Raw genomic sequence first — 27,186 nt, 5'->3', positions numbered from 1 at the left:
ATGAATGATTCTAGGCAGCAGTCACTGTTCTTCATCACACCTCCAGATTTACACAAACTCTGTGCTGTCAGGATAATACTGAGTAATGAGGTGGCGGATACTGAGATTAGGAGTATACAAATGAAGATGTGCAGGTAAAAAATCCATTCTATAAGTAAGGCTTTCTAAGTTTTTGAGATCTTTAAGAGCTGTTTCAGAAGTATCTCCTTTAAAACAAAATACTCTTCCATTTAATCTGTGTATATAATTTTAAATACAGGAAGTCAGTTTTGTTCTGACCAGGTATATTGGATTATATTTAGGGAAGGACTTAAAATATTTGAGCTTGAATGTCAACGTTATTCAGTTTTTATATTTGTGACTTCTTGTGTGATCTTTTTAATTTAAATTTTTTACGGACATTGATAAATCAGGTTCGTAAAAACTTAGAGGTAGAAATTAATAAATAAATATTTACTGAGTACCTACTGTTTATGGACACTTTAGGAGATACTGTAAACATTTTAGATTAATGCAGTTTCTTATTTTGTGGGTCAACATAAGATGATTTCTGAAGAGTATTTCTCAAAGAGCTGTTTTGAAATGTCTGACCCAAGATATTCTTTGAAAAACAGCTTGATTGAAGCCTAAAGTATAACTCCATGATTGCTAAGAACCCACCATGTATTAGTCCCTTAAATTGTTTGAGTCACTCAAAGAAGGACTCTTAGAATACAGGTTATATCTGTAACTGAATTTCTTGGAGAGGAACAAACACAAGATTGCTAGGAGCCAGAAATAAGGAAAACACTCTTGGGGTGTCTTCCCATTTTGCTCTTATTTACAAAAGTTTTCTTCTCCCCATTGTATATTTTCCCAATAAAGTACATCCGGGAGCCTGTACCCTTTGTGTTAAGGTATCATTTGATACCTATTGGACATTTACCTGTGACTCCTTTTGGAAACAAGTGGGTGGAAAACCTGAGATTTTCTGCTGTTTACCCTCAATTTGAGGGTGGCCATGGCCACAGAGTGAGGTGTCTTGATTCACTGTCCCAGTAACTGACAGAGGCTGGAACAGATTGAGGAGAGGCTTAGCTATGTTAGACAAAGGCAGGCCTTGCAAAACCAAGTACCTGCTGCACCTGGTTCTGCACCAGTGTTCTGACCAGAAACAGACTGGCCCATCTTACTTTTTGAGGTAACCCCTCCCCACCACGCACACTCTCTTATTTTTTAAAGTTTGTTTTCTTGATATTAATTTTGAAATTTTTCATGTGTTTTATCCACCTTTTCCTTGATCTTTGAAACAAAATTCTTGATGATAATTTGAATTGTGATTTTTGTTGTGAGTTCATTTGGCTGTTGAATGCTAAAATGAAACCACTACTCACTTCATTTAGGTTTGGAAAAAATTGCCTTTTTGAAGGAAAAGCATCTAGTCAGTAGTTCTAACATTGAAGTAGTTGATGACTTCACTGATAGATGAATCCTTAGAGTCTTGCCTCCAGTACCTCCGGACTACCACTTAAAAAAAGGAAAACAGAAGTTAGAAGAGCTGGATTCTTAACAATATATAGACATCTTCAAATCTCTATTTGGACAGAAATGGAGTTTTAAATGAAGAATTTAGGTTCACGGATGAAAGAGATTGGGAAACTAAGATGCAGGGACAATATTCATATCAATATCTGAAAGCTTGTAACAGTCTTAAATCTTGGCTGAGTGGCTAAATGTTCAAGTTACCTTGTTAAGCGTGGGGAGGGATACAGAAGTCTATATAACACAGTCCTTCCCTAGAAAAAATGTAAACTTTTGAATAGAACTAAGTAATTTTCAAAATGTTCTGATAAAGTAAAATCAGACAGAGGGCAAGTCCACTTTAAAATTGTACATTTCATCTCCACAGGCAATTGCTGTATTTACACCAAGATATTCTTACATCACCTGTGCCTGGAATATTAAGCCAAATTTGGGTAGTGATGGCGGTTAGTATTTTAAAATTTTATGAAGTATTATTACTTATTATTGGGAGCAATATTGATAAACAATAATTCAAGTATTAATTTTAGCTCAAATTGAAGGTGGTTTCTGAAGCCAAATTACCTTGTGTTGTAGTTTGAACCATTTATAGACTTTAACTTCGATATACCTGATGTTTAAAATTCATTTTTGTGGTTCTAATTTAATATTTAGCTTTTTGTCACAAAGGCTAAGATAAAGACTATTAATGAATAGTAAAATTATAGCATAATTTTAAGGTAGCATGGGCTTAATCTTTTTTTAATATTTTATTCTTTAGAATTCCACTTAATATAAAGGAAGAAGTTTCGTATCCCAACGTATCTCCAATTGTTTTTAAAGAATTTAGATCAATGGTTTACTTATTTTAAACTTGATATTTCTCTTCTTCTTTTTTTCCACCAAATATTTATTTATCTATTTGAGAGAGGGAGCATGCATACACTTGCACACGCACACACAGAGGGAGAAGGAGAAGCAGACTCCCCACTGAGTAGGGAGCCCAACATGGGGCTTGATTCCAGGACCCTGGGATCATGACCTGAGCCGAAGGCAGATCTTTAACTGACTGAGCCACCCAAGACCCCGACAGTTCTTTTTTTTTAATTTGGAAATTTTATTTAAAAAAAATTTTAAGGGCATCTGCATGGCTCAGTCAGTTAAGCGTCTACCTCCGGCCCAGGTCATGATCCTAGGATTGAGTCCCACATCGGGCTCCTTGCTCAGCAGGGAGCCGGCTTCTCCCTCTGCCTGCTGCTCCCACTGCTTGTGCATGTGTTCTCTCTCTCTCTCTCTCTCTCTCTCTCTCTAACAAATAGTCTTTAAAAAAAATTAAAAATTAAAAAAAACAAAATAAAAAAATTTACACATAATAAAATTACAACGAGAAACAAATTTCCCAGTGCTGTATGTCACTGGGAATAATAATGAAATGCTAAAAATCTTTATAAAAATTATATTATCCTGAGATTTTTGTCAAAAATCTTTCTGAAAATCCTCATATTCTGAGAATTTAGATCTTCAGAATTCAGTGAAATGAACATTTATTAATACTAACAAGCCATCAAAAAATCTTTAGTTCCTTTATTTTTCTTCTATGTTATATGGTTATATATTCATCTTTTATTTTCTCATTCTTGATATCATTTTTAAGAAAGATAAGCTGTTGACGGACAAGTAAATACTACTACCTCTTATTTGTATTCTTCTCTACCTGCAAATCTTTATGGAACAAGGAGGACATTGTTTCAGAGTTCTAGTAAATTCAAGCATCTTAATCTTAGCAAGAATATTAAAAGTAGCCATCTAAAAATGTGTTTTGCTTTCTTACAAAGATATTACATACTATAAATTTTTTGAAAATATTTAAAGTAGAAAATTGGATTTTTATACATAGTATTTTGAAACTTGCCTTTCATTTCTCCTTGAACAGCCTCTCCTGGATGTTCTGTTTCAATACATACATCTTATTCATTGTTAAGGCTGTCAAATATTTCATTATATGGGTGTATAATAATATTTTCTAATGCACATCTGAGTTTCTAGTTGTACTACTACAAGACTTCAGAAAGCATCATTGAAATTATATTATTTTTATTTGGTAGTTTCTATGATTTAAATTCCTATAAGTGCGATTGCAGTACATTTTGAACTAAAATCTAGGTAATGCTAAATTATTCTCTGAAAAGCTTGTACTAGATAGCATTTTAATAGTGTATTGAGAGACTCTGTATTTCCACATTCTCATAAACACTGGGCATTAACAACCTTTACATATCTGCCAATCTGTTAGGTTAAAAATAATATCTTCTTTGATTTCTGTTTCTTTAATTGATTAGTTGAAGCACCTTGGTCTTTTGAACTTTCTCTTGAGGTTATATTTGTGTCCGTTTTCCTTATTCGTGCCTAGAAACTTATTATTAAGAAAGGTGTTAAATATTATATGAAATTTATTAGCCTTTTCCTTTTCTACATTCATGTCACTCTCAGAAAGGCTTTTCCTCATTTTGAGAATGTACCCACAGATTCTATTTTAGGGAGAGAATGATTATCACTTGCTTCTCCAAGAAATAGAAGCTGTTAGGATGATAGCCTGATGATGGGTTGGCTGTTGTATGTTTAAATGTTTAAATTCTTTATGTATTGCATTATTTAATAATATATTTGTGTTAAGTAATTTTTATAAATGTGGATTTTTGTTGATTTGTTGTTATAGATACCATTTTATAAAGCTGGAAAACTTAATGCCTATATTGAAAAATATGGAGCTAAGGTAAGTTTTTAAAGGATAATAATTGCAAATACTATTTATAATGATTTTGTATTCAACTTCTTTTGTCAGCAAACAAAAATTAAAATATCTTTCTCATATGATATTGCTTTGCATGTAAAAGAACCACCTTTTTAGTTTTTAGAGTTTGTATAGAATTTTTATTTCTTCCATAAATACTTAGTAAAATTCACCAATCAAATTATCTGGGCCTGGCATTTTCCTTGTGGGAAGGTTTTTGACTACAATTTCAATGTCTTTAATAGATGATAGAACTATTCAAATTATGTGTTTCAAGGAATTTGTCCGTTTCACCTAACTTGTTATACTTATTCACATAAAGTTGCTTGTAATACTCCCTTAATTTCCTTTGCTGTAGAATCTGTAGTTATGTCACCTATCTCATTCCTGATATTGGTAATGTGTCTTGTCTTTTTTTTCCTCCCTAATCAGTCTTGCTAGAGGCTTAGCAAGCTTATTGATTGCAAAAAACAAGCTTTTGGTTTGGTAGATTTTCTCTGTTGTTTTACTATTTTGTATCTCATTGCTTTTCATTTTCGTCTTTATTATTTACTTTCTTATGCTTACTTTGGGTTTACTTTGCTCTTTTTTTAGTTTCTTAAGGTGGAAACTGAGGTCATTGATTCAAGAACATTCCTTTCTAATATAGATACATTTAGTGCTATAAATTTCCTCCTATGTATGTGTTTTGTTCTCATTTTCCTCAGTTCAAAATGCTTTCTAATTCCCCTTTGATTTCCTTTCTGTGGGTTAGTTAGAAGTGTGTTACGTAGTTTCCACATATCCAGGGATTTTCCAAGGATCCTTCTATTGTTTTCTAATTTAATTGTGGCTAGAGAACATGTTTTATATAACTTGAATGTTTTTTAATTTATTGAGACTTGTTTTATGGCCCAGAATATTATCTTCCTTAGTAAATATTCCTTGTCTAATTAAAAACAATGTGTATTCTGCTGTTGTGTCAAGTAGTCTATATATGTTAATTGGGTCACAGCAGTAGATAGTGTTGTTAAGCTACTATATTCTTATTTTCTATCTACCTTTTGTATCAGTTACTGAGAAAACATGGTACAAAAGTTAGCCCTGTCTTTAGCTGCAGTGGTCAATGACCCCATCTTTGCCCTGAAAGACATCCAGGTCATGAATCAGGATGGTTATGGATTACAGAATTGCCCTACATTTCCTCCTTGTATGCCAAGGCTGAATGTATGCTGATACATTCTACTGTATCTGGGTTAATGCCTCAGTCCAAGCCGAAAGTCAATACAGAATCAAGGAGAAAACAATTTGGCTTTCTAAGGAAGATCCTGATAGTTTATGGGATTTGTTCAGCTGTTTAGGCCTGGGGAGACCCTGGGTTCATGTTTGAGGTTAGTGTTACAGGTTGGCTTCATCCTGCTGCTTGAAGTCCTAGTGATAGCATCCTTAATTAAAATATCTATGAAACAAATTGAACAGATTTGATCCTCTTCACTGCCAACAAATTAGTTACTTGTATCCTGGGAAAATTCACCAGAAACCAAAATAGTACAAAAATGAAGGGTGAATAATATTGGGAAACAATTCTCCTTGGCTCTCTCATTTCTCTGCATATCTTGCTAAAAGCAGCAATGGCAGCATTTTCTTTTGGACTATATTTGTAAGGATATTTGTATAGAAGAAAACCTTGTTCTTTCCCTAGCCCTGGGTATTTTCCGTACATGCATGTGGCTAATCCATACTCAGCTGATGACTCAAGATGGACTCTGCTGATCTCAGAGTTCACTCTCTGTGCAGCTCTACCCCGTCTAATATTTTGCCCCCAAAACTAGCTCCCTTGGCCTCCTGGACTCTCAGCTATCCCCTCAACTAAGGCAGCCCATTGACTCTTCCAGGGTTCTGCCTCCCTGCACCACAGCCTAGAAACCCTCTTTAATCGAGATGCTGGGGTGGGGGGTAATTGTAGGATTTCCATCTCTTAAGGATTGCTCTTCTTTCTTGCTAGATGTCCAGAGTCTTGTGAAATACCATTTCATGTAACTTGCTCAGTTTTTTAGTTACCTCAAGTGGGAGGATAAATCTGGATCCTATTGCTTTTTATTAGTCAGAAGTAAAAGTCTTGATTTAAAAAAATTCTCTACCGGGGCGCCTGGGTGGCTCAGTTGGTTAAGCAACTGCCTTCAGCTCAGGTCATGATTCTGGAGTCCCGGGATCAAGTCCCACATCGGGCTCCCTGCTCAGCGGGGGGTCTGCTTCTCCCTCTGACCCTTCCCCTCTCATGCTCTCTGTCTCCCATTCTCTCTCTCAGATAAATAAATAAAATCTTTAAAAAAAAAAAAAATTCTCTACCGGTAGAGATAGTCTGCTGGTTTCATGTGTGCACATGTAAGTAATTGTTTTCTGATGTTGAACTAGAGTGAACAACAATGAAAATTATAATACAGTTCTGGGCTGGTTTCCTCTGTGCAGAGCAGAATACAAAGTATAGTGTAGGGTCCTAGCACAGGAGCTCTAAAACTTTAGGCTTATTGGGACGGGATAAGGAGGAAGAATTTGGCCATTGTAGCATGATAGTCTTCATGGTTTCAAAGCGAATATGTTTTAACAATAATTTAACTTTAGAACCAGATAGGATTAGCTGTAGTGATGACTGTAACTGATACCCAAAATAACACAGGTTTTTGGGTGATGATCTAAACACACATTTTCTTTGAGTTTATAGGACATGCCAATTGCTGTAAATTTGTCTGTGTTTTGTTCTTTAATATGTTTAGGTAGAGGCTCCACAAAGAGTAATTCCTGTAATTCTTCAAAACTGCCTTTCATATTCACTCACAGCTAGACTTGCTCCAGCCTGGAATAAAACTGGTCATCTCTTGGTGCAAGGTGACTTTATATCTTTCAGTCATTGGGGGTTTCTGAACTAGATTACTTCTATTCTGTGCATCTGTTTTAAATTTCAAGATACATTATTTTTAGGGAATAGTTTTTAAAGCATAGCCCCAGCTAAGCCTTCTCAGGCAAGTCCACAACAACATAAATGTCATCTTCTTACTTAGGATGGTATCCAGAGGCCTGCTGATGTTTTTTCAAAGAATTTTTAAAAATTATGTAATACTTGATGTTTACAAAGGAATAAATATAAGTTATAGAGCATTATAATAAAAATGAATACAAATTACCAAAAATGGTTGGAACCAAAAGGCTATTCTGGATTTTGTGTTGAGGTCTGACCATTTTCTAAGTACTTGATGCCAGGAAATAAATGTTAGAAGGAAGAATTGGATATTTCTGTCCTTTTAATTGAAAAGATACTTTTTGAGTGGTTATATTTTTTTCTCTGAACTGTCTTTAAATATTCCTTTGTGTAAAACTGCATTTTAAGGTATTTTCCTTAGCTTTGATAATTAAACATAAAAAGGTTGTATTTATTAAGCATGATTTATAAGTTATAATAATGTGGCATACCCTATGAATTTTTTAAGGGAGAGAATTTCTTTCTCAGATGGGAAAGCAAAGTGCTGTTGGTAAGTAAAAATGCATAAGTCAATAGATAAAACATTAATATGGTTAACAGTCATTAAAGAAAACAATGTTACAAATTGCTGGGTTGTTACAATCTTGATGATTATCAGAATATAATCAGGTATTATTATAATCACAATTTTACCCAGGACATCATCTCTGGGTCACAATATATATTCTTATTTATGAGAAAAAAAAATTTACTTCTCGTAATTGGAATAAAATCTATATTTTTAATTTCTCTACTTAATTGAAATTATTACTCTGAAGAAGTTAAATTCTGCAGGCATTTGTAATGTATAGCTTCCAGACTCGTTGAAAATTCTTTAGTACTGTTGTAGGTAAAAGATGTATTTCTTATGAGAACATAATTCTTCTTTTCCTTAAAAGAGAAAAAAAAAGATTGTCTAAAGAGACAAAGATGACCTAAAATACACAGTTTATAGTATGGTCTAATTCTTTCATAGATAAGCATGGCTGTTCAAGTAGACCTGTTCCTAAACAGTAGTCCACAGATAGCAGACAAGTGGAATCCTAAGACCAAGTAGACATTAATCAGTCATGGTAGCTTTCACCACAATTTGGGCATAGCCTTAAATCCTGAGCTAGCACTTATAATCCACAACTATTTAATTTGAGTTGACTTTCAGGCTGAAGCCTATTTGCCCTCCTTGCACTAGTTTTAAGTTGGACACGGCAGTCACTGTGTTCTAGCTCTGGACAAATGGGTTCATTACAGAAATTCAGTTTCATCCCCAGACACTGTCAAGAGACTATAGCTGTCAGAGGTTAAAGATAAAAGTTTAGAAGAGAAAAATTCCTCACTCTTGTGTTAGAATTTTTCTTTTAGTTTTACCAAATGTAATATTCTATAGCAGAACTGATAAATTTTAAGTGTATAGCTCATTGGATTTTCACAGACTAAACATATCCTCATAACCAGTTCTCAAATCAAGAAACAGAACATTACCAGGACCCCAGGAATCCCCTCATGCTTTCTTTCAGGTACTACCCCTTCCCAGGATAACCACTCTCTGACTTGTATAAGTAATTCTAATTATGAGAAAGCAAGGTAGAAGCCTTGGGGCTCTATGAGATCTGTATTGTATCTGCTGGTATATTGATGAGCATTTGTTAGGAAAAGACTATGAAGTTAGGAGCTTGGCATGGCACCTCTCCCGATTTAAGAAGACAGTGTCCATTTTTCACATGTAAATAGAAATCAGGCTTGTAAAAGGTACTTGTTGAATTGTTCTAACTGTGGGATGTCTCATTGTTCTTATTGTAACCTTGCCCTGTGGTCCCCCAATACATACATGCCCATATATCCATGTTGTTTCAGGCCTCTGTCTCATCTGCAGACTCTCAAACATTATATGGTGATTTTTTAAAATTTTACCATGTGAGGAAAAAATACATATTCTTAATTGAGTTTCTAATGTGAATAAATAAAGTTAAGGTTATTTTTTGTTACTTAAAATATTAATAAAATGGAGTAATAATTCCAGAAAATTCACAGTTAAATATTTTATTTTCAGTATTAGACATCAATGTAACTGAAAGTCAAGTTTGTCTAAGTATAGAAGCTTACACAATCAGACTGCCATTACCTGAGGTACCACATATTTTGATTTCTATAATTAACTTTGCTATATTTACTATATACTTTATTACCAACATGCTAGTAGGTTTTAATTTTTAACAAGAGTGATAAGAAGGGTTTTTTATTATCAAAATCCATATTATTAAATGCTTGATATGTTGATACTGTTCCAAATCTGTTTACTCAAAACGTCAGTTTAACACAGTTTTTTTTTAATTATTTAAAAGATTTTATTTATTTGAGAGAGAGCATGAGCAGAGGGGAGGGGCAGAGGGAGAGGGAGAAGCAGACTCCCCACTGAGCAGGGAACCTGACTCAGGGCTCCACCCTAGGACCCCAAGATCATGACCTGAGCTGAAGGCAGATGCTTAGCCAACTGAGCCACCCAGGCGCCCCTGACACAGATTTAATCATATTATTCTCTTGCTCAAAAATCTTTTTAAATGGCAGTGGAGAGTCTCCACAACCCTGCCCTGCCTCAGCACTTACTTCTGGCCTCTTTTCTCACCTCCCAATATTAAAGACACTATTTCAGCTCATACTAAATGTAATATCCCCTTGTTAATATTCTGGTAGCATTTCTTATATTTGTAAAAAAAAATACGTAACACTGTTTGCCTTCTTAGAAGGATATGTCTTTTATTTTACTAATTCCCATAGCACCCAGCGTAGAAACTTACACATTAATAGTAACTCAATAAATATTGTTTTCCTTCTTCTGTGACAGTGGTTCTCAGTAGAGGGGGGTGGAGAAGGAAATGAATGACTTTGTTCCCCATGAGTCATTCGGTAAAGTCTGAGGAAAAATTTGGTTATTAAAAAGGGGGAGGGGTATTTAGTGGTTTGAGGCTAGGTATGCTGCTAAAAAAAATCCTATAGTGCTCAGGACAGCAACCCCACCTCCACCCCAACAAAGAGTTATCCATCCTGAAGTGTCAGTGGTGTCCGTGTTGAGACAGATGACTCCTCCTTTGCTTAGAGTGACCCTCTCATTAGCTATACATCCTGCCCATCCTTTAAGGGCCAGCTCCAATGCTATTCCATTCATATTTCTCTTTAATTTTTTTGATTACCTGCTATGTTGAGGCAATAGACAAGTCAAAAATAAATAGGCTCTACTATCTGGCCCTCAGGAATTGTATAAGCCAGTAGGGAAAATGACCTGCATAAAAATAAATGGAATGGACAGCATGACATGAGTATCTTGTACTGCTGAGGAACCTTTCTAAGGCTTGGACCCACTGTGACCTCCCAACCTCTTTTAAACCTTCATTCTATTCTGCACCATGCTCATATACTTAGGTGTATGTTTAGAATTATACTCATTTTTATATCCCCAGTTTACTTTAGAATAAGCTTCTTAAGGACTAATACCATGTCTTACTGTCCTTTGAATTTTCTGCAGATGAGACTTGTGCTTTATATATCTGAGTTTTGAATCAATTAGAGATTGACAAAGAAGAATAAGACATATAGAGATCAGAATACCGTCTTTATTACTAGGATGAGAATATAATTTATGGTCCCAAATGGATACTTTTGAGAGTGAAAGGGACAGTAACCTAAGGGGATACTGGCGCAACATATATGAACTGGGGTATGATAAAAATAAAATCAGATCAGTTAAAATTGTATTTATTGAATTTATTGTACGTAAAAGAATAGTTTGTGAACCAAGAGTCTTCAAACTAACAGTGTAATGAAACTCGGAAGGGTGTTGTTGCAGGACAGTTTATATAATGAAAATGTAGAAGCTATTTTATCTTTATAATGATTCATTATAATAATGGGGTTTTCCAGATGACAGGGGATTAGTTAAAACTGATTGTCTTACTCTGTTTTGGAAAACAATTTAAGTTTTATTTATGATTTTAAGAGGCATTTACAAGAAATAATCGAAGTGAAGTTTCAGTTGTGTTATAGAATGAGCTGGATTAGGTTTTACTTATGTGCTTAACTGGTTTTGTCTGCTTAAGGGATTTTCAAGTTTGGTCTTCATTTTATTTATTTTAATAGATATATGGTCACACTGTTTATTATGGAAAAAAAACAGTTGTTAGAGAATATGTCCTATCTGAACCGTAGAATTAGGTAGATTCCCTGCTACTTGTGGGAGTAATGGAAACCCACAGGCTCCCTTGAGAGATCAGACACCGTTCCCCATATGACAGGATGCAGTACACTACCTTGTGCCAGCAGGCCAGTTCCCAAGAGGAAGAAGGAATTGTCCCAGTTTTATCAGCCAGATAAGTCACCTGATCTACCCTAGGGAGGAATGAGTGGAAGGGCAGAGAGACATCAGAAGTATGTGTTAGAGCTTTCTCAACATGGAAGCAAACACCAGAAATGGAGAAGATGTACTCCTATCTTCTACTCAATATTATATACTCAGTACACACTTACTCTATTCATTTAAATTGATTTCCTAAATTAAAATCGATAATCAGCTCCTCCAAATCTCACTTTACCTAAATTTTTGATATGGCATTTTTCATGTTCTGACTGTTATAAAAATGAGTTTCATACATGTCTATGTTCCTATTAAGTTGTGATCTCTTTGAGAGTCTAGTTTTTGCCTTATTTATCTTTGTTCCCCAAATAGACTAAAAGATAATTGCATTGAATTTTCCTTTTATCAAAATCTAGTATTGGTTATAGGTCTGGTGGGGGGAATAAAAGTGAGGAGGAGGATGTTTACCCTTTCTCTCCTTTCCAGTTTATCTTCTACACTTTCATTCCCCTTAAGTAAGCTGGGACAGAGGTTAAGTAACTTGCTCTAGGTCATAAAGGTAGTAAGAAAGTGATTTAGGATTTAAAAGTTTTTCTTTTGACTCCATTCTTTCTGCCACACTGCATTATACTTCCTTCACCTAGCCTTAGGTTTCTTGACTCAAATTTGTACATCCCATAGAGCCTGACAGGAATAGATATTTATTATGTACTGAAAAAAGTAACAACAGTGTTCGATAATATAGTACCAAACTAAGTATCATAAGAACCACATGACTTTAGGAGTTCAGGAAAAAAGGAGATGTTTGAGAGAATTCATATTTGAAACCTTGGAACTGTGACATTATTTTCTACCCTTTCCTTCTTGAAATCATATCCTTTTTTGATTTCTCTGAAACTGCTTTATCCAGAATTTCCTACCACTCATTCATGGTTTTTCCTCTCTTACTGCACCTTAAATGTTGCTGTTCCCTAGGGTTCCAACTCTTCCAGTGGTAAGCCTGTACACTTACTGCCCAAATATTCTTGTATAATAGCAATTTGTCCTTTCTCAGATATTTTCACATGAATGTACTGATGATGCTCTGTCTTGGTTATGCCTGAAACTGAATTATTTGTCACCCTCACTAGCCCCAACTCTGTTCTTCCTTGTATTTGCTCTTGGTTACTGGCATCAATAGCCAATAAGTTAACCAGCTACAGATTACAGAGTTACCCTTGGATCTCACTCCCTACATCTAATCAGCCATTAATAGCCTACCTTGGTCTCTGAAATCTCTTCCTCTCTCTCCATTTCTGCTGCTCTAATTAAACTCTCTTCTTTTGTGTGAACTATTAAAATGGTTTCCATATTGGCCTTCTTTTTTCCAGCCTTTCCCCTTATTTATTCTCTAATTCTTCTTCACAGTATCAACAGAGTTCTCGTTCTAAAACAGATGGCCCCAACCTAAATATCTCTAGTATCTCAACATTGCCTAGAGCAAATAAAATCCAAATTCTTTAGCTTGGCATTATAAAGAAGAAGGTATATTTACTGAGTACCTTGTTAGTGCAGGTCTGTTCAGGAAAGGACACATTATAAATATTTGTTAAGTAAATACATGTAGGAGGTTAACTTTCTCTTGGGGCATATGGTGAACACTTGGGTAGTTAGCCAGTCTTCAAAAAAATCTATGTTGAGAAAAACCAATATAGACATTAAGTGCTGGTACCATGGAGATCTCTGCAGCAATTTGCTTGAATCTCTGAATAGTGTTGAAAATAGCCAGAAGGATATAAACTCAAGCTATGTAAGTGACTGTATATGAGAACCCATAAACTGAATATCTGGACATACCTACCCTCTCTGAATTCAATTTTAGGTTCTGTTTTCCCTCAATCTATTTATTCACCTGCAGTCAGTCTTTCCTGACATTCACAGCCATCCCAGCACTGACTATCCTTTTCTTTTTTTTAGATTTTATTTATTTATTTGACAGAGAGAGAGAGAGCACGCACACACAGCAGAAGGAGCAGCAGAGGGAGAGGGAGAAGCATGCTCCCCACTGAGCAAACAGCCCAACATGGGGTTGGATTCCAAGACCCTGGGATCATGACCAGCGTCAAAGGCAGACGCTTAGCTGGCTGAACCACCCAGGCGCCCCATGACCATCCTTTTCTTAGGTCACAAATTAGACAACATAGCTCTTAAGTACAGTATACCACCGGGCAAATTTTCTCCAGTGCACAGGACAATATGAATCCTTATTCATTCTGTCTTTGCTTTCTTACCTCACAACATAACCAGCAGTTCTTATCTTCCTATTCCTGCATTCATGTTTTTCTGCTCTGCCCTGCTCCCTCATTTCCATTAGTCTTAATAAATGCTATTAGAATTCAGGGAAGGATCAGTCACTGAACGTAGAGGAGATGGGTCTAGCTCTAGGCCTGTAAGGCTCTTATTGGTAGAACTCATAAATCAGGGTAAGGGCAGTGCTTTAAGCAAGTGTATTGTTATTTATGACTTGTCTAGGCAATAAAAAAAATGGCCAGTTTAGTTGGAGTTTGTTGAAAAACAGTAGTAGAGAATGAAGTTAGAACATTATTTCCCAAAAGCTGTATGATGATAGGTTAAAAAGGGCATGAGGGATTATGAACCATTCTCTCTGATCCTAACACAGTATCCTCCTAGGAGGACATTAATACTTCAAGTCTCTCCTTTTCTTTGATTCACTGTATTAAAATGCCCCACAGGGTAAGAAAACCATAAGTGGAAAAGGATTGGTAAACTATCAGCTTAAATACCCTGCAGATAGGGCACCTGAGGACCAGAGGAAAAGCATTCCAGGAGATGGAAAAGGGATACAGAAGGAGAATATTGGCTCTGTGCTCTCCTTTCCAAAGACCAAATAGAGGAACAACTCCCTAACTCATCCTCCATTAAAAAAAAATAAAAAATTAAGACACTATTCTTACAAAATGTAAATACCTTCCTTTAGAAGGAATTCAACTTCCTATAAGCATAATCAAAAAGTTGAAAACCAGTTGAAATAAGTATGAGAGAGGTTCAGGGTTGGAAAATGAGAGAAAGCATGAAATACTAGATATATTGTACAGAGAGAAATAAGGAGAGCTGAAACATTGATTACATTATGTAAAGTGTTATGTATCTCCAACTTAAACTAAGCCTTTAAAATTTGTGATCGACTATGTATGTGTTTCTTTTTGTTTGACAAATTCTTTTGAGGACTTACACATTAAATCTTATTTCTATTAAAAGCTAAGAGAATTTGGTATTTCTCAGAGTATTATAAAGGATTTTGATACTGACAAGAATGCTGTCATTGAAGGACATTCAATTTTAAGCAACTGGTGCTACGTTTTGCCAAGGTGAGATTTCAGTTTGTATCATCTGGGATGGGTCCAAGTTATAGTTAGTTCTCTCTCATTTTGCTTCAGCAACGATGTATACAGAAGTATAAAGGAATTTTTGAAACAATTTTTGAAAGCGATTTGTAACTTAAAAAATGTCATACAGAAGCCATCAATTTCCTGTATCAAATTACTAAAACAATTTTATTATACACTTACAATTTTGTTAAATATAGTCTTTACAAAAGTAAAATTTCCAGATACCTCATTATGAACCATTATATAATAATATATGATATAATAATGTAATAATATCATTAAAACCTTTTAAATTGTGCATATAATTAATGTTTCATTATCATTTCATAGGAACTGTTTTAAGTTTGAACTGTCTTTAGGGGAAAAAAATGGCTTGTTATTCATATAAATAGGACTATTGGGATGAAATTTTAAAAGAACGTTAAGTAACAGAATGTGCATAATAATTTAATCATCAAAGCAGAGAAGAGGTAGGTAGGGAACATAGATTTGACTCCGATTCATTTAACTCTTAACAGAATTTTCCTTAAAGTCTAACAGTTACTAGGCATACTTCTGTATGGCAGCATTTACTAAACGTTATTTTGTGTTTATAACTGGCACATTGCATTAATTCAATTTAGTTTTTCCTAACAATTCTGGTTGTTAAGATTTAATAAAATGGTGTACTTGGAACTAGGAGCAAATGATTAGTTTATTACTTATGTATTGATAGTGGCTAAATCTTTTTGAGTATTCTCTAAATTAAATTATATAGTTAAATTATATCCAAGCACTGGCTCATAATATTTTATCAACTCTTATTTTTCATAGTATGAAAAGGGGACAAATAATAAGAATTCTTCACGCCATACCCCCTGACTGTCCTTTTCACTCATATGAAGATTTCCAGATGCACTGGAATGACCTGGTAAGGAATAGAAATGTATATTATGTTAGAAGCTATTTGATTTTTGCTTCTTATAATTTAACCTAAGTTTAGCTTTCTCTTAAGAGAATTTCAGCTTTGTTCTTAATTTTTAGTATGGCTATAAACTTCCAGAAGATTGTGGAAATACTAAAATATACTGCAGCATCTACTTCAAAATGATAGGAGGAAAGATCTTCACATATCCTTTTACACACCACTTATAACAGAAGCCCCTTCCAACCTCATGATCCAGTCTTACTCCTGGCTCTCATGTTGTCCTCATTTTCAAACTTCTCTATGTCTCAATGAAACTGCGTTCCCCTCTACTTTTTTTCCCCAGCTTGAATGTTTTTTGTTTTCCTTAGAATTTTTCTATTTTTTTTTTGAGAATGAGCTTAATAATGATTATTTTTTTCTCTTAAGCACTATTGCAACAATTTAGGCAACAAAAGGAAATTTAGAGTAGATAGAAAAATGTTCACATGATTGCTACTAGACACTAAGAAAATCTTAGGATTCTCCTTAGCCAAGTGCTCCCTCCAGTGGTATTTTGGATATTATTGAAAGGGTAAAATTAAAAGAATTAGTCTTTTTACAAAGATTTTTGTCTTTGGAAGATTATTTAATTTTACAGGCAAAATTTAGAGGATCTGACTTGCACTTAATGCACCCCAATGATTTAAGAAAATATCTGTCTTACCATTATTTTAAATAAGTTAATAATATGAGTGTTCAGGTGAAACTTTTCAATTACAATTGGTACTGATTTCACATTCCTGTGTCTGTGTTCTGACCTGCTGGAGTTTCAGACTGCAAGAAGGAAGAGTCATAGTGTTCTCTCTCTCCATGCTACACTTCCTAACCCAAATCTTAATATAAAATTGAGGTTGACAGGGATCAACTACTCCCTTTCATTAGATGCAAAGACGTTATTCCAAGTCCTCAGAATATTTTTCTTCAGAAAAAGTAACTGCTTTTCTAAAAGAATTGCTTTTGGAGCTTGAATACACTCTATATGTGTTGTTTCTTTGTATTGAATTTTTACAGCTTTTGGAGATGCAACCTCTCTATTGTTTACTATCAACACTTATTTTTGTGATCTCTAAAGGTCATAGTGTCTTTCTTATAAATTAGTTTTGAAATATCTTAGTCGGCCAGTCTATATAGAAAGCTCTATAAGAAGGACACAATGAGCAGTCTTGATTTTGAGTGTTAAAAGAGAATGAAGCAAGATCCCTGTGATAAAACACATTTTGCTTTGGAAAATATGAGATAAGCAATATATGAAATAGGATTTATTTATGTGTGCCTTTTTAACAGTTAATATTGTAATACTTTTTTAATTCCATAGAAATTGCTATCTTGGGGCACCTGGATGGTGCAGTCAGTTAAGCGTCTAACTCTTGGCTTCAGCTCAGGTCATGATCTGTGTTGTGAGATCAAGCCCAGAGTCAGGCTCTGCACTCAGCATGGAGTCTGCTTGAGATTCTCTCTCCCTCTGCTCTTCCCCCACGTGTGTGTGTGTGTGTGTGTGTGTGTGTATGCATATGCATGCATTCTCTCTCTCTCAAATAAATCTTTAAAAGAAAAAAAAGAAATTGCTATCTCTTAAGTACAAAAACTGTTCTACTATTCTTTAACATTGTTCAGATACCCTCTCAGCTGCATCAGAAATCAGCCCATACAGTTCTTTCCAAGGGTAGATTTGGAAGGTGTGTTGAAAAGTTTCATTTCAGACTTAAAATCTAAACTGCCTCATATCTGTGGCTTTCCAATAAAGATGACAACTAAACCATGCTACTACACACAAGAACTAATGAAACCTCATGTACAGGTAAGAGATTTCATGCCCTACTGAGCTCTCTAAGACATAGCGTGCACCTATCTTGGATCTCTTGCTTTCTGTGAGGGACTATCTAACCCATTGTACTAGAATTCTTTTCTCTCAGTTCAGTGTTTCCTTTAATGTTACTTGTTATTGTACTTGACCATTTATCACTGCTGTTTGTTGTCTTTTTTGTATTTATTGTGGCATTGTAGTAATAGTTGTTTACTGGTCTCTTCTAATTTGGCATGAGCTCCTGGAGGGCAGTGATCATATTCATTTTCTTATGCCAACTGCCTGGTACAAAATAGGTGTTCATTAAAAGTTTTTTTCAATGAATATATGATCTTATAGGGCAGTTTGGGAACATTTCTCTCATACAAATCCAAGTTTACTTTGAACTGCCACTTCATTTGAGTCTGCTTGATCCAAAAAGCCTTTGTATAGTTCCATTTACATAAATTGAATTAATTCAATAACATTTTCCTTGTAAGATGATATGCCAAGTAAAATCTTACCAAAAAAAAGAAGCAGCAATTAAGCAATACTGATGAAGAAAATATGCTGGCCTATCTTCACACTCACTAGAATAAGATTTCTTTGTCAACAGATAATAAAATTGGAAGGGAGGTTTTGGAGAAACAAATGTAAGGAATTTAATTTAAAATTTTCAACAATGACCTTTCTTGTAAATGACAATTGTGTGTTTTCATAAAAGGGAAAGATAAAAGTTTCAACAATTTGAGCAGTTTGAATTATAATATGAATTATATGAATATTTCTGTGTCTGCTTAATCTTTTTTTCTTGACTAGGTCCTCTGTTTATTTTAGTTTCCACTGCTCCAATGATTTCAGCTTTCACATGGTGTTGACTTGCTATGGATTATGGCATTTTTTTCAGCTTTTGCTTCTATGCTAATTGTTTCATTCTCTTTTTGATCCTCAACTAAAATCAGAGCCAGGATCTGATAGGCCCCATTCATCTTTTCAGGCCAGGCTATATCATCTGTCACCCAGCTAGTATTTGGATTTGCTATCCTTGCGTCAAGGACACCTCATGTAAATGATATAAAAACATGGCAGCCTATACAGACATTCAGGGCCAATAGGCAAGGCCATTTCCTAAGAAGAGAATGCGAGGGGTGCCTGGGTGACTCAGTCTGGTAAGCATCCAACTCTTGATTTCGGCTTAGGTCATGATCTCCAGGGTTGTGAGATTGAGCCCCACATCAGGCTCGGCGTTCATCAAGGAGTCTGCTTGAGATTCTCTCTCCCTCTGTCCCTCCCCCTTGCTCTCTCTCTCTCTTTCTTTCTCTCTCTGGAATAAATGAATCTTTAAAAAAAAAAAAGAAAGAAAGAAAAAGAATGTGAGTGGACAAATTCCAACTGGCATCCTTATGATAATGAATCTTAAAGTTTTGCCCAGACATAACATTTTTAGTAGTTACTAGCCAAGTCCAAATATGAGAATTTAGAAGTAAATACATCATTATATAATGCACTTTTATTGGATATATTTATCGAATACTTATTATTTCCAGCCCATGTCTGTTTTAGAAATAGTGAATCTGGACAATATACTTGTGCAAATTTGCTTCTTAAAGGTAAAATAACACTTAATTGGAAATTCTGGTCTTTGTATTGCTCCTGACAATAAGAACTTATCCTACTCAGTTTTATTGAGTGCCTCTGTGTGCCAGCTTCTTTTACGTGTATTATTTCATCTTAATCATCTTGGAATAAAGAATTGTTTTCCCACTTTTTGCAGAAGAAACTGAAGTTCAGAGCATCCAAGTAATTTAACCAAAGCCACGCAGTTAAATACATTGCACAATTAGAACTGAAACCCAGAGGAAGATTCTTAGTCATGAAATTGGGAAAAGTTTAGATTTGTGTTTAAGAGCTCTGGTTATAGGAACCTTTACTGTGTGCATAATCTTAGGCAAGTTATTTGATCTCCTTGTGCTTCAGTTTTCTTGTAAAACGGGGCATGGTAGTGGTGGTAATAATAACATTTGTCACAAATTGGGCTCTCTAGGAAGCTGACTCTGGAGTCTAGTGCACATGATGTTTATTGGGGACTGAATTTGGAACACCTGTGGAAGGTGAAGATGGAAGAAGATGGGGTAAAGGGAGAAGTCATTAGCAAAGCAGGTACCAGGTAGTTTTGGCCAATCTTCCCAGGAGCTCTAAGGCTAAAACAGCCCGTCATGGTGGTTTTGCATTGTCCAAATAGCCAGGCCTTTATAATCTCTCCTTCATCTGTCATTGGATTTGGGCCACCCAGGGATAGGCACGTCCATAGGTGAGGTAGGTTTCTGGAACTAGGGCATCCCTGCAAGGGCCAGCTCCCAGCAGTGGGGGCAGCAGCCCTTTTGTGAAGGGGATCTGAGCAGCATGTCACTGCGTCCTTCACAGTGCTTCACAGGGTGTTTTGTTTTTTGTTTTAGGATTAGATAATACCCAGAACAGTTCCTAGTACTTAGCTCATAGTAAATGTTAGTTCCTGTTATTGCTACACCACATGTTAGCTCTAAGATTCATGCAGCCTAAAAAGCATAAGTTTAAAAAGTGAAAAACAAATTGATCAGACTAATAAAACTCAACCAACTTTTTAAAAAATTAAATTAGCAAGAGTGCTTAACCAAACTAGTTTTCTTTTTTAATTGATGGAAGTTCTCAAAGATAAATAAATTAGTATAATAAACTCTCATATGCCTGTCATCTAGCTCTTCTTTGATGTAGTTTTTGGGTGGGGAGTAAACTGGAGTATTTTAAAAGAAACCCAAGATACGATGTTGTTTCATCTGTAAAGACTTCAGTATGCATCTCTATCTGACAGGAACTTTTAAAAATTATTTACAATAATTCCTTAGTATCATCTAATACCAGTCCATATTGCAATTCCCTGTTTATCTCAAAGATTTAGGGGGCTTTGTTTAAATCGTATCCAAGCAAGGCCCACACATTTTCATTTGGTTGTTATATCTTTTAGGTCTCTTTTATCCTATAACATTCCAAACCCCCTTCCTTTTTTTATTTATGTCAGTTATTTGCTGGAAAAACTGGACCATTTTCCCTGGAGAACGTCCCATATTCTGGATCTGACTGTTGCTTTCTTGTGTCATGTCATTTGCAGTTAACATATTCTAAACCTCCTCTTTCCTACAAGCCTGTGGTTAGATCTAAGCTTAACTGAATTCTGGTTCAACTTTAATCAAGAAACACTCAGGTGGTGCAATACACAGAACCAGATTTTAATAGATAAAACACATTTAATCAGTTATTTTGGTCAATCCTCAAGTTTCATTTAATCATTACCTTAATTCTAGGACTCCATTAAATGACATCCATTCATCTAAATACATGATAAGGCTTTTGGTTTTCTTCTACAGTTTATGTTAATGTGCCAAGTTATGTTAAGATGTTTGTAAAGTTCTAGAAATTAAAAGTCAATTTAGCCACATTTGCCAGTGACACCTGGAACAATAATGGTAATAATGTAGTAAAATATAAGATTTTTGTTGAGTTATGACTTCATAAAGCTTTGGTTTGTTGACCCTTTAAGTATTTTAGTTCCATGAATTATTTATCATCTCATCTGCTGTTTATATTGTCCTTTTTGTAGTCTTTTTATAAATTTTGAATATAAACCTAGAGGTTTCACCCTTTGGCTATTTACTATATTTTAGAAGTTGAAAGAATGAGTAAATAATACATCGATAGGCTACAGGGCAAAACAAGCCCTTGGAAGTTATTCTCATCAGATGTATGTTTCTGAGATAGATGAAGATGAAACAGGGTGTGAATGTAAACATATTTCAGACACATATTCTACATAAGTTTTATGTCAGAATGCAAGTAATTCTATTCTCATCTAAATCTACCTAGAATGAGTTTTTCTTTCGGAATGTCAAGTAGTGGATATGTTGTTTAAAAGTTACTACAGTTTATAAAATGCAGGAGTCAAAAAAATGGCTTAGTTCTTGAATCCTTTTTTCATCAAATGGAAAAAAGTCTATCTAAATATTTTAAGATGACCTAGTCACTTCTGATAAAACATCTCTTTGAGGTAGAATTTCATTTAAATTTAAGAATTGTTCTTCTCCCCATGATAGCATCTATGTGCAGGAAAAGGCTGTGTGGGGTGAGGGCATTTGGTGTATTTACCTAAAATGATCCAGGAGAATGAATGCTTTAAGCTGTTTCTAGACACCTACAAAGATCGTGAGCTGGATACGTGGCTTCTGTTAACTCTGCAACTGAAAAACCAAAGACCTTAATAATTGAACTTTTCAGGGGAAACTGCAGAAGTGTGGCTTTACCTTATTTCTTCCTTCCAAATAATGTATGAGTATGTCTGATTAGTTGATCCTAAATTGCATCCTGAACCCTAACTGCAAAGGAAAAAATGTCCATTTTAGATTTCCTGGCACCAGTTTAGGAAGGAACACTAGATGGAGGGAAGAATGGATGTTGAACTTCAGTCCACCAATATCCATCACACAGTCACAGCTGGGTAATGCAGGGGAGAGAGGGGCATTCATTTCTTGACCTGGATTGGTCTGATGTTGGTGGTATCTTGACAAAGATGACGTATAAGGTTTTCTTCTAAGCTCCCTTGTTCAGAGAGTCTTCAGAAGAACAGTTGCATCCCCTCTTCATTGTCTTCAGAAGTATATGTCAAACCCTGTTTTGGGTTGAATTGTGTCCTCCTTGTCCCATATTCATGTGTTGAAGCCCTAACTCCAAATCTCAGGATTTGACCTTGTTTGAAAAAGGATCATTGCATATGTAATTAGTTAAGATCAGGCCATGCTGGAATACAGTGGGCCTCTAATCCAAGATGACTGGTATTGTTTATATAAAGGGGAAATTTGGAGACAGACACACGTGCAGGGATACCATCATGTGAATATGAAGATGACCATCTATCTACAAGCCAAGAGGAGAGGCTTAAAACAGATACTTTCTTCATGGCTGCAATCCTAACAACACCTTGATTTTGGACTTTCGGCCTCCAGAACTTTGAGGCAATACATTTCTGTTGCTTAAGCCCCTCAATTATGATACTTGTTACAATAGCCCTATCAAACTAATACAAACCGATTTTTGATGAATGCTTTTTCATTCAGGTTAGCAAATCTTCAGGGGTTATAAGCCAGCTCTTATTCATTAGTCAACCTCTGTATCCCTTCATTCAGGGTCATGAAACCTGGCTGGGTCTTCTGTGCCCTCTGAAAATTATGGGGAAGTAAAGTAAGGTGACTTCTTGCTTTACTGTCATGGATAAGCCTCCAACTTGGGAAATCTACAGATGAGAAGTGAGCCCTCCCCATCTGTTTTCAGCATCAACTCAAACCTCACCCAAGATTTTTCTTGGAGTCTTCCCATTTCTCCCAAGAATAGCCAGGGTGGGAGAAAGAATATTGTTCTCTATGGTGACTTTGTATTATGTCAACTTAAGTATGCCAGAAGTATATTTTTCTGAATTCCGTTCTCTACACAGTTCAGGCTTAGGGTGGCACATGACTGGAGAGGTGGAAGTGAAGCAAGAACCATGTTTACACTTGGAAAGTGTATGTGAAGGCTGAAAGACAACTCAGACCCCTGGGGATGTACTATGGCACCTTGTTAGTTGGTGTGGAGTAGGAATTAGGCCATAGTTCCTTCATCTCCCACTATATCTTCTCTTTAAGTCTCTCTAAAGCCCGCATCAGGTTTTTGTGCAGCTTCATTGCATAGTGCACCAGCCCTTCAGTAGGTCACCTGTATTGTGACATTGGAGGCTTGAGGGTGGTAAGAGATGACGTGGGTTCTGGCTAGAGGCAGCATGCTTTCTGACATGTACACCCATATTTCAAGATGGTCACAAGATTGTCCATCCACATGCCCTTATGACCAGTGACAACACTCATGCTATAGCAAGGTAGGGGTCTTTGTTCCCTCCTCCTGTGTTTGGGCAGGACTGTGACAGAGGTGATGCTGCATGACTTCCAAGACTAGGTTAGGTGGAAGTTGTCTCTCTCGGGACTCTTGCTCTGGGATCCCAGACCACATGAGGGGGCTGCCTGAAGTTAGTCCAGTTTACAGCCAGCATCCAGCATCACACGTGAGTGAGGAAGTGACACCAGCCCCAGGGTCATCTCACTGCAGCCCCATGAGAGACTCTGAACTAAACCAGATCAGCTCCCAGAATCGTGAGAGAGAAGACCTAATTATTGTTTTGAACCACTAAGTTTTAGTGTGACTTATTCTGCTTAATAACTGGATCACTCACTTTTTCTTTGCCTATTTATAACTCTTATCTCTGAACACTCTCTCCAGCTCTCCTCTCAACTCCACTCAACAACTGAACCTCCAGTAGTGGAGAGAGTTCTGGTTTATACAGTTCTGGTTTGCACATTATTCCTAGCAATTTTAAAATTTTATTTCAAGTTGTGACTCTGTTTTTGATGCCAGAGGATGAGAAAAGAACTCCCTATCCCATGTTTCAGATTATTGTCACATGTCACTTTTATGGACTCTAGGACTCAATGGATATGTATTTTAAAAGACTATAAACACCTCCCATCAACAGGTGAATGGATCAACAAAATGTGGGATTTCTATATAGTGTAATATTATTCAGGCATAGAAAGAAAGGAAATTTTGACCCCTGCTACAACATGGATGAACCTTGAAAACATGCTGAGTGAAATAAGCCAGACACAAAAAGACAAATATTGTATAATTCCACTTATACAGGATACCTAGAGAGGGCAAATTCATAGACCTAGAGAGTAGAATAGAGGTTCCCGGGGGCTGCAAGGAGAGAAAACTGGAATTGTTGTTGAAGACTACTGAGTTTCTGTTTGGAATGAAGAAAAGGTGGTGGAAATGATAATGGTGATGGTTACACAACAGGAGTGCAATAAGGAATGTACTCAATGTCCCTGAACTGAAAAATGGTCAAAATGGTAACTTTATGTTTTATCTATATTACCACAATTTTTTTAAAAAGACTAAACACTTGGCTGTCTTTGAGCTGTCTGACTCTTTGTCGGTCTGACAGATTCTTGTTGAATTGCTACCAGGTACCAGCACTCTTTTAGGCAATGAGAATACAAAATGATCAAAACACAGGCAGCCAATGTCCTATAGTCAAAATCCTACTTATTCTTAAAGGCCTGCTATAGATGCAACCACCTCTTCCATTCATTTAATTTCTTAGAACAAGAATTTTGTAGTAACTGTGAATGATTTAAGAATGTGAAATATAGGGGCACCTGGGTGGCTCAGTAGGTTGAGCATCCAACTCTTGGTTTCAGCTCAGGTCATGGTCTCACGGTCATGAGATAGAGCCCTACCTTGGGCAGCAGAGAGTATGCTTGATAGCCTCTCCTTCTCCCTCTGCCCCTGCCCCTTCTTGTGCACTCATGAGCTCTCTCTAAAATAAATCTTTTCTAAAATGTCAAGTATATAAGAATAAATACATCATGGTTCCTACCCTCAAAGAATCTAGTATCTACATAAGGTGATGGAACATGCATGCTGAAAGACAAGAACACCACCTTTTACTACTATTTTTTTGGTGACAAATACTGATAGCATATTCTTAGGAAGTTGAGGGGGGAAGAATGTAAAGAAGAGGGAAAGACATTCTGAACGAGAGCAGCATGGACCTATTTGGAGGACAGTGGGTAGCTAATTGTAGTTTTCATAGTTGATTTATATAGAATGTAGAACATATCTTCATCTAAAATATCTTGAAAGGTTGGTATCTTAAAAAGGATGCAAACCATAGAAGCGTACATGTTTTCTCAAGAAAGCTCATTGGTTTTTTTTGTTTTTTTCTGTTTTATAGTAGTGTTACTTTATATTCTTATTTTGATATTTTATATGTTATTTCTTTTCCATTAAGAACATTTTTACATTTTAAAAATTTCCTAATCTCTATCCTTTCAGGAAAACAAAGTCAAGGCACCTAATCTGACCACTAAACAAATGTTCAAGTTCTCTCTGACTCAGGGCCCTTCCACACGACCTGCTCTGGCTGAGCGTCTTTTACCGTGTTCAGTAGTCATGGACCACAAGGTGGAGCATTCTGGCAGCCATCTGAAGAAGCCCTGGGTGTCCTCAACTCTGCACCTCCAGCAAGAAGCTCTCCAGAACAGAAAGAAATCCCTGTCTGACAAGGCACCCGAAGTACATTTGGAAGTACCAAAGCCCAACAGAGAAAAGATTCGAGTTCAAAGCACAAATTTTAGTTCCCAGAATAATATTGCCCCTCAATTCATACCAGTTTTCAAAAATCAGTCATTACAAATGAACAAAAATATCTTAGAACCTGGCAACCTGAAAAGAAAACAGCATGTTGTTACAGAATCTAAATTGTTTTCACTTAAAACTAGCATGATGCAAAATGACAAACTGAATTTAGATCCAGCTATGAGAAAAAGACTTAATCATAACATTCAGATGAATGCTAGAAATTTAAATCAGAAGACTTCTAGACTACAAGAAAAAAACACTGGGTCCTGTGAAAATATGATAAAATATCCCCCTTCTAATGGAGAATCATCAACTGTGAGTTTAAATGAAAGTAAACACCTGTCTAATAGTTTAGCATTTCAGATGTCAAATAACAGTTTAGGTGTAATAAACAGTGCTGTTGACTTCCAAGTGAATGGAAAAGAAAATTTAACAAACAAATACATAACACAAATTTTAGGAAGAGGCCACAAGTCACTAAAAATAAAAAAACAACCGCACATTTTTGATTCAGACACAGAAACGGAAGATCCCCAACTACTACAGCAACGATCAATAAATCAAACTATGAAAGTTGATGTAAATGACCACAAATTGATAAGCAAAACAGGCCACAGGTCTAAAAGAAAATTGTGTCAGGAATCTTCAAAAACTTCAAAGAGACCTCATTCCAATACTATCCATTATGGACATTCCAGTTTCTCTAGGAACAAGGTAAAAAAATCTGGGGTATTTATCATATGGTAGGCCTTTGAAACCCCTAAAGATTTAAATGATTTTCCCCAGATCATCTAGAAACAATGACAAACTGAGTATCTACCCTAACACAACTGCAAGTATATACAGTTAATTTTAACCAAGTGTGATTCTTTAATCTGATTACAGATACATGATGTGGACAAATCAAAAGCTCAGAAACCTCTCATTCCTAAAGCTTAGAACATGGATGTGAAGGAAGGAAATGTCCACCAGGTAACTTAGGTGATACATTTTGATTTATTTTTTGTTACATTATCTGAATTGGTATTGCCATGTTTAGGGATCCCCAACCTCTTGGTAAGAAGGAGCTACTTTTAAATTACCTGAAGCCTTATAATCAGCAAGGAAATAGGAAATATTGGGAACAGTGCAGCCCTTGAATAAGGACTGTACACAGAATCTGTTGCGTATAGTAAAGGCCC

General features: G+C 35.8%; 1 protein-coding gene across 1 annotated transcript; it reads left to right on the top strand.

The window, feature by feature from the left end:
• On the top strand, positions 1–27,186 carry CUNH18orf63 (chromosome unknown C18orf63 homolog). The gene is made up of 11 exons (XM_032422912.1): positions 1–134; positions 1,889–1,967; positions 4,217–4,273; positions 7,045–7,156; positions 7,756–7,797; positions 9,334–9,410; positions 14,887–14,996; positions 15,831–15,927; positions 16,041–16,126; positions 17,578–17,761; positions 25,700–27,186. Exons 1-11 carry the CDS (start codon positions 1–3, stop codon positions 26,750–26,752), a joined length of 2,031 nt encoding a protein of 676 aa, XP_032278803.1. The 3' UTR covers positions 26,753–27,186.

Source organism: Phoca vitulina, unplaced genomic scaffold (genome assembly GCF_004348235.1).
Source record: "Phoca vitulina isolate PV1807 unplaced genomic scaffold, GSC_HSeal_1.0 scaffold27, whole genome shotgun sequence".
Classification (NCBI taxonomy): domain Eukaryota; kingdom Metazoa; phylum Chordata; class Mammalia; order Carnivora; family Phocidae; genus Phoca; species Phoca vitulina.
Note: the sequence above shows the minus strand (reverse complement) of the source record. Positions and strands in the feature narration are given on the sequence as shown.

Bases quoted from the DNA above. Each gene is read 5' to 3' on its own strand.
- CUNH18orf63 (XM_032422912.1), top strand. From the start codon at position 1: ATGAATGATTCTAGGCAGCAGTCACTGTTCTTCATCACACCTCCAGAT. The intron at 7,157-7,755 runs GTGACTTTATAT...GAATTTTTTAAG, and splicing joins TGGTCATCTCTTGGTGCAAG to GGAGAGAATTTCTTTCTCAG. The intron at 9,411-14,886 runs GTACCACATATT...TTCTATTAAAAG, and splicing joins TCAGACTGCCATTACCTGAG to CTAAGAGAATTTGGTATTTC.